Source organism: Falco cherrug, chromosome 2 (assembly GCF_023634085.1).
Source record: "Falco cherrug isolate bFalChe1 chromosome 2, bFalChe1.pri, whole genome shotgun sequence".
Classification (NCBI taxonomy): Eukaryota; Metazoa; Chordata; class Aves; order Falconiformes; family Falconidae; genus Falco; species Falco cherrug.
This window is the reverse complement of record NC_073698.1, coordinates 65004897-65020887: the sequence shown is the minus strand read 5'-3', so window position 1 is coordinate 65020887 and position 15991 is coordinate 65004897. Positions and strand designations below refer to the sequence as shown.

Here is a 15991-nt window from a genome sequence, read left to right as displayed (position 1 = left end):
TACCTTAACACAAATTGAAATAAACACTTTTTTCTATTTCTTCTGCTATTGCAACATTACATTACAGGATCCATCGGCATAGGAAGTTGCAAAAGCCAGAAGCATAAATGTGTTCAAGAGATTGCACACATTTGTGGACAACAGGTTCATTAATGACTGTTCAACCTAATGCAACATCTGGTTCAGGAAGTCTGTACATCACTGATTACCAGAAGCTGAGAGGGTAGCTGGAGGAATAATCATGGTATACTTGATATGTTGCTGACAGCCTTTTCTCTCAGCATCTACCTCTGTCCCTTAGCAGAAATGAATACAGAATGAGAGGGATGCTGAGTCCAATTTGTTACTGCCATTCCATGCCTGCTTGACAAGACACGCAAGTTTACAAACAACACCGATAAGGAAGTTTTTTATATATTCAAGTAAGCATTAGGCCCGTTTCAGATCATTAGTAGTGGTGTGGCTATCAACATGTATCACACAGCTAAGATAATGAAGGAATGCTTCAATAGGAAAATGATGCAGAGGGATTGAGGGCCAGTAAAACCGTCTGGAAATGCTCCGGTTCAACATTATTAATCCATGTGCTTCTTCAACCAGTCGATGTATTTGGATACCCTTGTGTAAACCCCATAGCTGCCTTTAACAGCACAGCCCTTTCCCCAGCTAACAATTCCAGTCAGAAACCAAGTGTTCTTGTACTTTGTAGCATGAGGTCCACCACTGTCTCCCTTGCAGGAGTCTTTAACGCCGGTCAGGTCTCCTGCACAGAACATATTCTCTGTAATATTTAAATCAGTCTCCTTTTCACATTCTTGTGTCTTTACACGTGGCAAATCGACTCTCATCAGAACAGAAGAGGTGGCACCTCCATCTAGTAGGCGTCCCCATCCACTCACTGTGGAGAACTTGATGGAGGACAGTTCATACACTGCAAACCGTTTTTCAGGCAAACATATTGGCACCACATAGTCGGTGAGATTCATGGGTGTTTCCAGGTTCAGGAGTGCAATATCATGATCAACTTGCCCGTTCACGTATCTTTCATGAACAATTATCCTGGCAACTCCACTTTCTTGTTCGGTTTTCTCATCATTATTTATTGTGTGTTCACCTGAAAAGTTGTTAAACGCAGGTCATGTCAGGCAGCTCCTTGATTCCCCACAAGTTTGAGGAGGTAGGGGGGTTTCTAGTCTGACACTTCTTAAGGGCAATTCCCTTATACTAGCAAAGCCTGCACATTTTATCTTTTACTCTGGTTTGTCAGGATGAGAAGCTGTCACCACAACCACATCTTGATAATATGAGAAGGGGAAGATACATACCCAGCCTCACCCGAAGCTGTACAGGATGAGTATGCTCCAAACAGTGAGCTGCAGTGACCACCCACTCTGGGGAAAGCAGGGTACCGCCACACTTTTCTGCCTGGTTCTGTATTATAAGGGCCTGCCAACATAAAGCAAATTTATGTCTTGCATCAAATGTGCTTGACCTGAATCTCAGTAGAGTTGGGGTTTATATCACTTTTTTCTGTCTCTTTATGCAACCGTGTTTGAGGATACTGTGCTCATTGCATGGAGAATTTAGGATGGGGAGTCTTCCCATTGACATTTTCTCCATTTTGTAGTATGAACTTTGCCTATTATGGCCAAGAGCGTATCCCTGGAAGCTGCAACTAACATTCTTGCTGGCAGTGGCATTAAGAACTAAGGGGTCAGGAGGTAAGAGGAGGCTCTATTACCACTCCACTCCCATGAAAGCAGGAACTCCAGAACAAGGCTAAGGTGCATGATTGAAACAGGTAGATCTGCTGGCTATGGATGGAGCGGGAATTTGGGCATCCAGACCTGGCACTTTTTATGGATTTTTAACATAATACATTTAAAGCAATGAATTTAAGTTAGTGGTTTCAGAAGGGGGGTGTGTGTGTGTGTGTGTAAAGCAGTGAAAGATTTCTGAAGACTCACTTGCCATGGACATTCACCTGGAGGACAGATTAAACCACCTACTATTCTCCCTCGTGCAGTTGCATTTGTTTTTGCCAGCACTGGTATTTTTCCACATGGGTATTTCACTAGAAAAAGAAAAAAACAAACCAATAAAAAACCCAAACCCAACCAAAAGGCAGCAAGTGTGATCTTTTTGCGCTGGAGTCACAGCAAAATGTGTAAGGTCTTCAGTGAAATTATGTTAGCTGAAAAACTGGGTTTCTAGTCTGGGAGCATGGGTTCTCAGAAGTAATTTAGAGCAGCTCAGCAGGTAAGTAGTCTTTTTGTTTGGAAACAGCCAGAAATGCTTTTACAGATAGAGTGCAGGCCCACACATTATCATTGACACACTCACCTACCACAGAAGTTTGCAAACAATATACCTGCTTAAGATACATGTTAGCACTATGAGGTAGGCTGCAGGCTGTAGAGCAGAAGTGACTCTGTCAAGCTTTGTAGTGTACAAATTTTTCAGCAACCCTGCTGACTTTAACTCCGTTGTACCGAGTGCACAGCATCCGTGGCGTGGTGAGACACAGGCTTAAGCATGGGATGGACATGCAGCTTGCTGTCCCTTGTGTGGGTGGACCTGAAGATCTCCTAGGAGCAGATACTATGTCTTCTGGTATACCTTCCAGCAGACTGGGATTAGTCTGCTTGGGTCCAGCGCATCCTTGGTTCTTCTGGACTGCACATCTCAGTCTAAGGTCTGTTTTTAGCCTGAGCAATCACGTGAAGACTGGCAGAGGATCAAATCCTGAGAACTGAACCTGCGACTGACCTGCAGTGCAGAGGAAGCCTTGGCGTTTTCGTAAATCCTTCACCCAACACAGTTTTCCTTTCAAGAAGGTCTGCCTTTGGGGATATTTGTGTGCCATGTAGCTGTGCTGTAGGTGAACACACCGTCCCTTCCATACAGCAGTCACTCTGTGATAACCTTCCATCCAGCAGTCACTCTGTGATAACGCTGTGAGGAGCGCCCGCCTTCCATCGCTTTGGGAGCCAGGGCCCTCTGGTCTGTGCTGGGCTGAATCTGACATCTCCATGGATCTGTAATTACTTCAGCTGATACAAAGACAGCATCAAGCTTTTACAGGTACAGGCAAGGTATGGAGGAGCAGGGCTAGCTCTTTGGTGACAGCTGGTGTAAGATCAGAATAGGCGTAACACAAACCCATACCCTGTAACGCTGTATGCAGGGCAGCGCAGGGTCAGGTCAGGCGTTCGAAAGGGCTGTTGTGAGATGTGACAGGAGGATGGTGAAGGGACTGGCAGTTACACAGTTTTGTCTCCTTGCAACACACTGTCAGCACTAAGGCTATTTTGGTCCCCAAGAAGCAAGTAGCCACAAATACATCTTCCTCATGGGGGAAGACGTGCTGAAAAGCCTGTGGGGAATATTGAATCCTTTGTTCTCAGCTTTTAACAAAAGCAGCTTCCCCATCACATGATATTGCAGAATCTGTTAATAAGGGATAAGCACATTAATAGACATTTTTCCTAATGAAATTGCTGTTCTTGAGAGCTAGGTTGTCATTATCAGTTCTCTGCATGAGTGCTCCATCGAGGTGTGTGTAGCGGGGGGGCATTACCCCTCAGAATTACTTTGCATGCTCCCTGCCGCTTTTTCCGTTATGTTCATGTCCCTAGGAGTCTCTCCCCTCTAATAAAGCAATTCAAGTAGGCATCTGCAATAGAGTCAGGTGCCAGCTTACATATTGGAAAAATAATGAACTTGCAGTACTGTAGTCCCAATTGGAATTCACCTTGTCAGATGAGTGAGAGAAATATCTAGCCATAGTGCTGAGAAGAATACCAAAAGTGTACTAGTCCTGCCAAATGGGGGTGGGGGGAGAAAGAAAAAAAAAAAAAAAAAGAGAAAAAAATCACAAAACTTGTTTTCTTTGGTGCTAACAGTCCTCTTCCTCTCTTGACTCCTGTGCTGAAATAAATATGGTAATAAAATCCAGAGTCACAATTTCAGATGGGAGATCCAACAGTAAAACAATGCTGCCCCAAAAATGTTTTCCCAGTGTGGGTGTAAGCTGAAACAAAAAAGGACTTGTGAGGCCCAGAGCCCCTCCACTGACCAGAAACCCCTCAGCCTGATCCCAGATCCTGACTACCTGCTGCTGTGCTGTATTTAGGCTCCTTGGCCATGAGCTTGTCTCCACTGCTCAGTCCTTCACTACTAGACAAGTGGTGAAAGCACTCCCTAAGGAGGAGGCAGGGGTTCAGCTCCCTCCTTGCTCCTAGTAGGCAGGATGTTCAAACTCGAATTTCCCGCGTCCCAGAGGAGTGGACCTCTGGGGCCAGGAGGGGGAGGTGCAAAAGGCTCTTTGCTCAGTGTGCACACTTCGCCAGCTGCTTTCCTGGTGTCTAACTCCCACCAGCAGCCCAGACTTACTGCTCTGGACTCTACCCTCAGAAGAAGAGGTGGGGAGCTGCTGGCTAAGGGTTATACCTCGCACCCCCTGATGTGTACGTGTTGAAAACTTTTCCTCCAGAGCTGGCTTAGACTTGGCATCAGGCTAGCAGTATCTTACCTTGGGGAATGCAGGACACGCCATCACTCGCTAAAGTGTAATCATCCGCACAGAAGCACACTCGTTTTTCAGACTGCGCATCAGTACAGTACTGTTCACAGCCACCGTTGTCGTAAATGCACTTCAGTTTGTCAGCCACGGCTGAAGTCAGAGAAAGAGCATTTAGTTTTCCTAGCATGGATTTTGGTGCTTATCATGAATCAGTTGCAACTGGAAATGGTGACAGGGAAGCAAGGCAGCAAAGCAGATTTCTGTGATTTATGTACAGCAACTGCATCAAATGTGCCTTTTATTTGGCAAAACTTAGGTAGGCCTGGATCTCCAGGCACTGGGAAAGAAAAGGCTATGCTTAAGAAACACACACCTAAAATTAAATCAGTCTGCATTTATGCAGTAGCTGAACTGTTTAAAGGATGGAGGTCTTATGATTGTGTGGTAACCATTGTAACGTATGTCTGAAAAATAACTGTTTTGTATTTTGCCACCTGGCAGAAGGATGCTCTGGGATGACTGTTGAGACTGCCTGGTTAGACTTGACAAGTGCCTAGTCCTTGTTTGGGCTCAGCACGTTCTGATGGTGTAAGTGTAACGCTCAGTGTGGGGTGCCCACTGAAATCGATGGGAAGACATATACTGACTTCCTTAATTGCTGGATCCGTCACCCTGGCTCTGTACAACCCGTATGCAGTGTAGTTCTCATTCACCTACTGTACCAAGCTTCTAAGTTAAAGTAACTTCAGCATTTGAGTAGGGCAAAAAAAAAATCCTCCTTTTCTCTCAGACAGTGGACAAAAGGCAATTTTCTTTTTTTTATGAAGTTATCATCATAGAGTAATAATTATCTTGCTGCCTTGCAGTGCCTGACTGCCAGCTGGTTAGGTCCATCACGCACCACAGGCAGTGTGAACAGTAGCTGTCAAAGCTAGAATGATGCAGAATGTTAATGGTTGCTACTGCTTATCTCAATGCCTTGCATTTGAATTAATAAAGACACTTTTATTTTGTTATCGATGCCAGAGCTGACCTTTTTCACAGCTTTTGCCCTCATATTCGATGGGACAGCGGCAAACAAAATCCTGAAACTGGTCATCACAACTCCCGCCGTTCTGACAGGGGTTGGAGTCACACTGGTTAGGGTCTGTAAAAACATTCAGTGTCAGTCTGGTTCATGTAGAGCTGCAGCAGCAGGAGTGTTTTCACAGCTGTTAGAACATCCCAAATGATCGTACCGTAATAGATGTGCCAGAACTCTTTCTGGAAGAAAAAGATGTGAGATTTAATTAAAGAAAAATTAACTCAGGTTAAGCCCTACAGCCTGTGTAGCACAGGAAGAGTTACAGATGGCCACAGTGATGCCCTTTTTGCCTTTATAATTTATGAAAGTTGATATCCATAAAATATTCTACATTATTTTCTACATGATTTTCATGTACCAATAGAGAAGGGCACTGTGTAACACACACAAATAGGTTATTAATCAATAACCTCCGGTATAGTTGAGGTGGGATTGACTGAAACAGAAATTGCACAATACAATAATTTAAGGTATTGTCAGGTCAGGAATTACTGGGGGGTTGGAGAGACAACTTCGAGAGCATCACTACTGCTGCGTGTCCCCCTGTAAACGCAAGAGAAAGATGCAAACAGCAGGACACACTGCACTTTTTTTACTCTCATGGTTTAAAGTCTGAAAGCACAACCTTGCGTAGGGGGAGTCCACCTGACAGTGAGCACTCACCCAGCCCCGTGTTACTTACTGTCCTTTCTTCATCACGGTAAATCTCTCTTGCTTCCTCAAACGAGCACTTCTCTTCCATGCATTCTCTCTCTAGTGACCCCAGTTTTAGCTCTTCGAAGATGCTGTTGGCTCGTCTTTGCCTTTGCAAAATGCTGCTTGCCTCTTCCTGCTTTAGAAAGACTGAAAAACAGCGGCATACTCTGTTTGTTACACAGCTGTGCTCTCCAGACAGAGAGGATGGGGGGACCAATTCCCCTGAAAGCTTTTCTGCATCCCAAGGTTTTTCTGAGACACTTTAGAACAGAAATGGGCAAATGTGAAAGAGCCTCCTTTCTCTGGCCTGCCTGTCAGGTAAAGTGGCAGCACATGAATTTTACAGAGCCCAGAACTTGAGAGAAGATGGCATGTTGCACTGGTGGTGTATGTGAGCAACTCTCAAGGTACCGCTGTATGTCGTATAGTCAGTCTCAACATGCACAGCACGGTTTCTTCTTGAAAAGCCTGTGTCGCTTTATGTAGCACGGACGTACGTGGCAACACCTGATTTTTCTGTACTTGCTACAGCAAGTCACTTTGTGGCAGGTGGACCACAGTCATCCCTTCACCCAGTCACATGTCATCTCACACACCTGCACTCTTTGGACCTGTAGAAGGGATTTACCGCACTATTTGTAGACCACAATCTAAAACCCACTGCTTTAATGTATCTTTAGTTTTATTCTGTAAAAAAGGCTACGTTAAGGTACATAGGAAGACTGGACAATGGTGTTCGCGTTTCCCGGTGAAGCCTGTGGATGGCTCCTAGCTGCTGCCAGCACCATAGACCACATTCGCAGGGGCCTTCTCCCCGTGTGTCTCCACCATGCTTTCGAAGGTCACTGGGTGCACAGGTCTGATAGCAGATATCAGCAGAGCTCGCTTCCGAGAGCTACGTCAACTTGCAGCTGACAGAAATGGGCACCGAAAGAGCTGATACCATTGCCACCATGCTGACCTGCTCCTCAGCTTCAGGATACAAGCACATCACGCAGCTGTGCCCTCCCAGTGTAATTCAGGATAAGGAACAAGAAGTCCCAGTACTGTGATGTACTTTTGATCCGTGTACTACACAGAACAAGTCTTGAAATAATTAATTTGTGAGGTTTTTTTACGTTTTGGTTTTTTTTTTCCTCTTCCTCCGTGTCAGTAGGAGATTCTGGAGCTTCATGACAGCAACTTACATTTCGGTTCTTTTAACTATTTCACCTGGGATTATGGGTAGATTTGGGGACTGAGGCTGATGCATATCACCTGCCTTTCCCCTGGGACATTCTCCACTAAATGACCCCCGAGAGAGCAGGAGTTGCCTCCTACCTGCTGGAAGGGCCCTGAGATATTTGCTGAGGAACAAGACATGTGTGTCCTCACTGACGTACACACAAACATAAATACTGGGAAGGTTTATTCCAGTCTGGTGAGGTGTCTCCAAACAGTTGTGTCTAATCAGAACATTTGATCATTTACATGCAATATAGTGGTAACTGTCTCTATATTTCAAAGTTACTTGAAGGAATAAAATACCGTGCAGCATGCATTGAATTTTTCCCAGGGTGCTTCATAAACATTTACTCAGTGTAGGAATGGCAGCTGGGTCTTTCCGCCATGATTTTAAAGTCGGGCTGTATGCATTAATATGGCTTTCTTTAAAGGCTTTTAATTAACCTTACACTGCAGTTACATGACAGTATCAGTGCACAGGCACAGAGTCTGGCAGAGAGCATGCCTGGGCGTGTGGCTGGGGACATCCTCCCGCTTTCATTTTGGCGTTCTCCACTTATTTACATTGGAATGCTTTTGACTTTGCTACATATTTTTCCAGCTTTGTTCACTGCAGTGCAGGAGACCCAGCCAATGGCTAGCTGGGAATCTGAAAGCACTGGGTCTGCTTTGTTAATCTGGGAGCTGATTTTCAGACGCGTACTGGAGCCACGAAAGAGCTACCACCTCACTGCCTTCTACTGCTACCGAAACAGCAGAATGACTGACTATTGATTCTTTGCTTTGAAAAATGCCACAGTTCAATATGAAAGAACAATAAATCCAAGTTCCCTTTTTTTCATGTAGTGGGCAGACAGCTGATATTTTGCCTGCTGTCTGCTCGGTGAGATAACAGATTCATTTAACAGTCTAGAGGTGCTTTTCCTTAGTTGGCAAAACAAGTGTGTGGATGCCATCACTGAAAGCAAACAAGAACCTTAGAATAACTCACAGGCGCAACTGGAGGCAGGACAAACATGCAACAGTGCTCAAAACTTGCAGTGAAAATTATGTCTGAGTAACAGGAGAGAAGTCCATTGCCAGTAAACACGATTACAGCCATATCCTACAACATACCTGCATCCAGAGAAAGAGGAATCAGTAGCAGGAAGCAGAGGAACAAAGCCATGCACTGCCTGGAAACCATGATGAACCCTGCAAGCTGGCGTCCTGGTAGTGTATTGACATTTCAGCAAGTACTGTTTGGCCAAAGAGCTCAGCTTCAAATGATCGGAGCCAGAGGAGGGGCTGGCGAGTCATGGAAACAGAAAAAGATCCATGACAGCCCAGTGAGCTGAGCAAATCCTGCAATGTGCCCTTTTCAAACAAGCGCGGAACTTGGTTTTGAAGCGTGCTCTCCTGACCTGTGCAAAGGCTATGCTGATTACACAGGCTGCTACCCCAGGCCTTCATTTTCCATCTAACGTGCCTGTTTCATAAGAAACCTAAGTGCTGGGACCTCGGGTCCGTATGACTGGCACTAACTTGGCCATATTGCCATGTGCGGAGGGAGCAGCGACGTGATATTTATCTTGAATTGGCAGTCAAGATACAGCCTTCCAGTGCTTTGGAGTATGATCGAACCACTGACATCTGTCTTTTCCCATTTCTCTGTCACCAGCTGAAACACTGCACTTCTAGCTGAATTTACTTGGAGACACTAATTAACCAGCAAGAGACACCCTTCACTGTTTCTCTCCATCTTTACTGCAAGGCCCATGTGGCCAGCACAAGTTGCACCAGTTGAAGAGATGCTGAGCTGACCCACGTTACATTTCATTAGTAACATAGGGGCTTGAGGGGCTGATCTGCAGGCAATGTTTTATCTGGAACACAATCAGTCCTCTGATTTAATGGAAATCAATTAATGGCATCAGACTAAAGAATTGACAACATTCCTGGGGAAATATTTACTTAAGATAGCAGTGAGGTAAAGAGCATGTTTGCCTATGAGAAGTGAAGCGTTGCCTGAGAGCTGGAGTATTTCTGGGCTGTTTTCCCCTTCCAGTGTCAAAAGGAAGGAGGCTCAGCTCTGCATCTGAATGCTGCAGCAAAGAAAAGCAACAGCTGGATTTTTACTTTGCTGCCAACACTTGGTGTAACTCCTTGCAGCAGTCGTGATTGCTTAGGAGAGCCGGGCTCCCAGCTGTTCTCCACATGCGGTGCTACTATTTGGTGGCGATGTGCACAGCTGGGTGTTCTGCTTTGAACTCGCTTTCCCAAGAGGGAGCATCTGGGCACTTCCCTGGATCGCAACCTGGCTAATTCCCAGCAGCCCAGTTCCCGGGATGGTCAAGGTGGCAGGTCCTGTCCCGGGACAGAGGAAGGAGGCAAGTTACTGGAATACAAGAGGAGCTACAGCAGCCCCATGCTGTCCCCATCTCTGCTTTTGGGGAACCCTCTCCACACCTCATAGCCTGCTAACATGATCCTCCCTGCTTAGTCACTTGCCTATGGCAGCGAGTTCAAAATAGCAAGGGCACGTTCAGCTTAGCAAGACCAAAGCTTGTTGGCTCTTTGTCTCGTCCGCTTGGGGAAAGATCTAGCCCCGTCCAGCTAAACGAGCCAGGCAAATCAGAGCACGAGGCTGTGCCTCCCACACCTGAGGCCAGCCTGGCTCTGTGCCTATTGCCCACCCTCCCCGGCCACATTTCCTCAGGCTGGGTGGGTAGCTCCCTGCCAGGGAGGGTGGGCTGGCTGCCACCCCACAGTGGCATCACAGCAGCTCTGCACCAGGGCACCCACCCCATCACTTTCTTGTCTTCTTCCCTCCTAGCGTGCAGATCCTGTGCCTCCTTCAGGACTAATGCAGTATTTTCCTTCCGTCTTCCTTCCTCTGTTGGCATCCCTTAAACATGAAATATTTTGCTTTTATTGCTTGGGAACACAGCCAAACAGTTACTAGTTTTAGAGCCCTGGGAGAAGCCCAAGTGCTGGGGACAACAATCAGTTCATACAGGGACAGTCTTTCTTCCAAGAAAAATTTATGTGATTAGGTTTCATCAGGGATGACAGGGGTGACCATGCCTATGAGGAGGGTCACTGAGGATTCAGCAGCTCTTTGCTCATGAACTTCACATTCACAGATCTTGTCTCAAAGCTGTTTTCTACTAACTTCTGCTGGGCTAGTTCTTTGGTTAGAGCTGTGTTTTTAAAGAAGAGCTCCCCTTCCTTACTGTCTTAGACTCCAGCCAGGGGAGCAAATGTCAGTTCCTTAGGTTTTCTTCCCCAGAAGATCCCTAAGTCCTACTTCGCTATCCTTCTTGTGTGGTCTTGCTGTAGGTTCATGAGAATGGCCCTGGTATTCTGCTCTATAAACCTCCTTGTCAGCACAGGCTTCAGCCTTGGCTTATGTTTTCTGAGCAATTCCAAGAAAAACAACCCACTGTTCAATTAAAAGTGAATACATATTAACACAAACATGCACCCCTGCTGCTCATGGGTGCTACTGGAATGAGTTTGGGGGCAGCTGTTCAGAAAATGTGATTCAGGGTGTTTTTTTAGTGCATGTTTTGGATATGCCAAGATTACTTTATTTCAAGAAAAAAAAATTAAACATGAAAAATGTTAGCAATGTGAAATAAAAAAAATCTAAAGCAGAAACATTAGCCTGGAAGACATGAACTGATGTTTCAGAGCGTACCAATCTTTATTTTTCTTTTGTTTCCTACTGATACTTTTCAAAGAAAAACTCCTACAATTTTGCTATTTTTAGTTTCGTATTTTGGGTTGAAGAGAAGGTATGGAAGCTATTGGGAACTGTGCATCTTGAGCCGATCCAACACATTGCTGGTCATTTAAGCCCGAGTTTTCTAATCAGCACTCAGGAACAACTTAAAAAAAATAAATCAATGATTTCTATTTCAAAGAGGCCATAAGAGATCATTTCAGTAAGCTGACAAGGCTGTGTCTAGTTAAGAAAGGTTTAGAAACAAGCTCCCTCATGAATTTACAGAAGATTCAATTTAAATCTTCAATAACAATAGTAACTTGCCATAATTCATTTATCAGGCTAATTACAAGCAAGCCAAGCCTGTGATCAAGATAACGATTTCCTGTTTCTGTTGTACTAATCTATAAATATACGAATATCATGCTGCTAAGGTTTAAAGCAAATTATTTGGGTTTCAGACCTCAAAAGAGAACTATTTCTTTCCAGGAGAAAATTACTTGCCCGCTTGACTGAGTTCTGTATCCCCATAGAACAATTACTCTCATAAAGAGGAAACAGAAGATGGGGAGATAATATTTTTGATAATTTTTTTGTGACCAGCCCTGAATACAAGTGCTTAACATTTTATTTTTTAATCTTGATGCGGGTTATTTCATTCTTTTCTTTTGCTGTCTGAGAAGGATATCTAAAGATACCCAGATAATAAAGGAAGCAAAAGACATAGAAAAGGCAGTTGCAAAATAGATTTACAGTAAAGGCAGTGTGTCCCAAAGTTTGTCTGTATTATGCCACCTATCTCAGTTGATAATGAGAAATATTAACTCTACTACAGACCTTCTCTTGACTGTGTCCTGAGACCATCACAGCTGCAACAGCACCACTGGTAAATCCGTAGTCCTAAACGCAGCTGAGGACCTTGCTGTCTTGTCAAATGATGTGCACAGAATAAATATAAAAACCTGAAAGGCGATTAATCAATTCACTTCAAATGAATTGTCAAAGATAATATTTCAGCGCTAAACTGGCTAATCTGAGTAAAAACCTGTCACGACAAAAATGCAAAACTTGATCCTTGATTTTCTACCACCATCTTTAGGCTGCTGCTGGTACAGGCGGCGGCAGCAGTACCTGGGGAGGGGTGCAAAGATACCCAGCAAGCATATTTTAGTGCAGCCAGCTCTTCCTGTCTTTCTGCTACACAGACTTGCTGTTGTGGGTGATTTTGGCCACAGGTCAGAGCCATGGAGGAACTGGCAGAGCTCCTTGTGGTTTGCCTTTGCCCCAGCTGCAACTCCGTCCCTCCTTGCGAAGGGCTGAGGAACTCATCTTCGTGCTACGCTGCTAGGCTGGGTGAGGAAACACTGCCACTTCGTCCTGCAGCCTGCCTTTTGTGTACACCACGCTGCTTTTTTTCCTCTCGGGGCTTTGTCTAGGTGTAATGCTGCCCCCAGATTTCTCAAAAGGCTTGGGCTTTGGGCTCGGATGTTTCATGCTTCAGCAGAGACCCCTGGCACCCCTTGCCCCTGCGCTGCTGCTGCCTTTGGGGGCTGTCTTGGCCAGGGACATCGCAGAGGCCACAACCACAGGAGTGAGCGTGGGTGCTACTGCTTAGGAGAGCGGAATGCTGCACCCGTTCTGGGAGCTGACCCAGCCAAAAACTGCCAGGGAAAAGGTGAGGGAATAACTGAGCTGCTCCCTGGAGCTGGCAGGGCTACGGGTGCACTGCTTGTGAGGCAGGAGGGGAGTTTGCTGCTGGGCTGGCAGCAGCTCCATGCAGCTTCTACTTTGGCACACAACATGCAGCATTTTTTCATGCTGAAACAACTTTCCACCCCTGTGCTCCTCACCCCACTGCACCTGCCAGCCCCGTATGCTCCCCTCAAAAAATAACCCACTCTGCATTCTTCCCTCTGCCTTTTAACCTCTGGCTGACGTGTGACAGCCCCTCGCCCCACCAGCAAACCAGTCCCTTGCCATCCCTCCATCCCTCCAGGCTGGCACAATGAGTAGCTGCTCTGGTACAAAGGAGCCTGCGGTGGGGCCAGCCTACGGTGCCCAGGTTGCCAAACATCATTTACACACTTAACCAACTTTTAGCAATGCAGAGCAACGCCAGCTCCAGTCAAATGAAAGAGGTATTAAGTAAACTGACAGCCAGTTTGGAAAATAAAGACTACTAGACATCCTTCTTTGTCTTAAAAAAAAGATTCTTTCTCTTAAATGGGCATTTACTGAGCTGGATTATCCACAGAGAGGTGGCATCTGAGTTTCTGCTTGCTGAGCGGATCATCCACCAAGAAAGCAAGGAGAAAAAGGAGGAAACAAGGATGCTCGAGAAAGAGCCAGGTAACAGGGGCTCCAGCAGCCATGGCTGAGAGCTGGTGAAGGCACTGCCTGGCGGGTGAGTGGCCATCTGGGGCAGGAGGGCAGCAAGGCATCCCCAGTGCTCAACAAAGCAGGGTGAGAAGTAGGGCAGCATGTGCCTTCTGGAAGGACAGCAGAGGGTCTGCAGTAAAAGGCTGGATTTCCTGAGGATACAACATTTGCAGGATATCAAAGCCAAGGCCAGCTCCAGAGAGCCACAGAAACAGCTTGCGATAGTGAATGGCCAAGTGATCAAGTGATAGATGAAGCTGGAAAGTGTGCCTGGGAAACGAGCTGGGAAGACTGTGCACACAAAATGCTGAACTCTAACCCAGCGCCATTGTGGATGGTTCCCTGAAAGCATCAGCTTGAGGCGCAGCAGCTTGGAAATACATGGAAAGGAATGAAAAAAAAAAACCCAAGAAAAATCTGATCCAGTCTTGCTGGTGAGGGAGCTGGCATCCCTTCGCCTGAGCTGGGTCTCAGGAGCAGCTCCCGCTGCCTTTTATGCAACAGCTCACTGACTGAGGCGAACAGCTGCTTTGGTCCCCACGTTGCTATTTGAAGACGGTATTACACAGCCTTCTGCACAGAAAAGTGACAAGCTCAAAATTTCACAAGCCTTAAATTTCTTTCCTGGATGTGTTAAGGGAAGAAGGGGAAATTTTAGAAGTATGTCAGACAGCATTTAAAGAGGGCTTCTGGAAGCTGCCTGGAACAAAGTAAGTGAAGCACATCTAATACCTCTGCCAAAGGCCTTGGGTTGTCCAGCTGCTGCAGCTGGCCTCACCCTGCCGGGGTGTTTGTAAAGGCAGGAGAAGGTATTTATCAAGTGCTTTGCTATTACAGGTCAGAAAACTACTTCACCCTCTGCGACTCTTTACCTAGCCATTCATTTCTTTCCACCTGCCCTGAGTCTCTGAAAGGATCGCATCTTCATCTTCCTTAACAGCTGCTAAAACAATAAAATTAGTTGTTGCTAATGTGGCCATCACAGCTTACACATTACCTATTCATCTCCTTTCAAATGAAAGCCCAGAGAAGCTACTTCAACATCTAAACATCTTATTTTGATCATACAGTATCTAGACACAGTTTACAACAGATATTAAGGGACAACAGAATCTGGCTCTTCTATTCCTGCATCCCAAGTTAAGGGAATTGAACTTGGGTAGCTTCCTCATACAAGGCAGATTTGGCACTCACCCATACCAATCCAGGGAGACTGCTAATTCTGGGGACTTGTGCGGATGCGCCACACTTTACGATGCAGTTCATAACAACTATCTGATATACGATACAGAAGAGGAATGGGAGTCCCTGTCATCTTGAGGTAAGTGATGTAAACAAGTTATGGTTCAAAGTCCTCAGTTTTGCCCAATGACAATGGCTGTGCAGAATGGAGAGAGGGTTTTGTATTCCAGCCAGAAAACTGCTTCTGTGTCTGCGGAGACCATGCTCCAACTTTAAGCCAGTTATCTAGGATATAAGAAACCCAAGATGAGTCCATAGTCTTTGCAATAGGAAAAACCATCCTTACAATTAAAAAGAGACCAATCATTATTAGGGTTTTACATAGAAAATTATTTAATTTCCACTAAGATAAATCTGGCCTGGAATTCTTTCTTTCTTTTGCTCTAACTAGTATGATGTGACTCTGCTCAGAAAGGCTGGACCTCCTTTCGCTCACAAAAGTAGGACTACCTACTACAGAGGTAGCTGTCAACAGGAACAAGAGTAAATAAAAGCAATCAGATCCTAATAACACCTTATTTGAACTGTGTAATTGCACATGGCCACCAACTCAGCCCAGATGACTCCAGTCAGCGTAAAATTCACCTCCTTACCATGATGGCCCTTAAAACCATTAATCAGTAAATGCGCAAACATGTTCCTCTTCAGATGCTGCAAGGGTGAACATGGTTTCTCATTTCTCATGAGCTGTGGCCAGACATGGACCTCCAACTTGTTCTGCTCAAACCACAGGATCAGGAGGAGCGTGCATACAGGAGAGGAACCATGGGATGATACATAGCTTGCTTCAGGAAAACCCAACAGCAATGTGCTGTCTTTCAAAAACGAGTGTGTGGGAGAAAGGGAATCAATCTGATTACCTGGCACTGGCTTTCATTTTTTTATCCTCAGCCTGCAGGCACGCTTTAATTCCCCCACACCAGGTGAGACAGGATCACAAGGGTGAAACGCTGTTCTTCTGAGATGGTCCCACAATGACTAGGCAAAGGATATGAACATATGGACCCTGACAAGCGACAGCTAGACAGACCTGGTTTTCTGTTCCAAATCCTTCAGCCTGTCTGTTTTTATGCGATACCCATAAGAAGCTTTTAAGACTGTGAGAGAAAATAAAACACAGAACATGTCTACA

At 45.5% G+C, this 15991-nt stretch overlaps 1 protein-coding gene across 1 annotated transcript; it reads right to left on the bottom strand.

The window, feature by feature from the left end:
- Window positions 1-393: 393 nt before the first annotated feature.
- On the bottom strand, window positions 394-8862 carry F7 (coagulation factor VII). The gene is made up of 8 exons (XM_005438833.3): window positions 8646-8862; window positions 6292-6452; window positions 5764-5788; window positions 5559-5672; window positions 4535-4675; window positions 1968-2074; window positions 1326-1446; window positions 394-1114 (listed from the first exon to the last, which is right to left on the bottom strand). The coding sequence occupies exons 1-8, from the start codon at window positions 8713-8715 to the stop codon at window positions 576-578; spliced, it is 1278 nt and encodes a 425-aa protein (XP_005438890.1). The 5' UTR covers window positions 8716-8862; the 3' UTR covers window positions 394-575.
- Between the last annotated feature and the right edge of the window lie 7129 nt (window positions 8863-15991).

Bases quoted from the DNA above. Each gene is read 5' to 3' on its own strand.
- F7 (XM_005438833.3), bottom strand. From the start codon at position 8,715: ATGGTTTCCAGGCAGTGCATGGCTTTGTTCCTCTGCTTCCTGCTACTG. The intron at 6,453-8,645 runs GTATGTTGTAGG...GCTGTTTTTCAG, and splicing joins TCCTCTTTCTCTGGATGCAG to TCTTTCTAAAGCAGGAAGAG. The intron at 4,676-5,558 runs GTCAGCTCTGGC...CTCTGACTTCAG, and splicing joins GGGCAAAAGCTGTGAAAAAG to CCGTGGCTGACAAACTGAAG.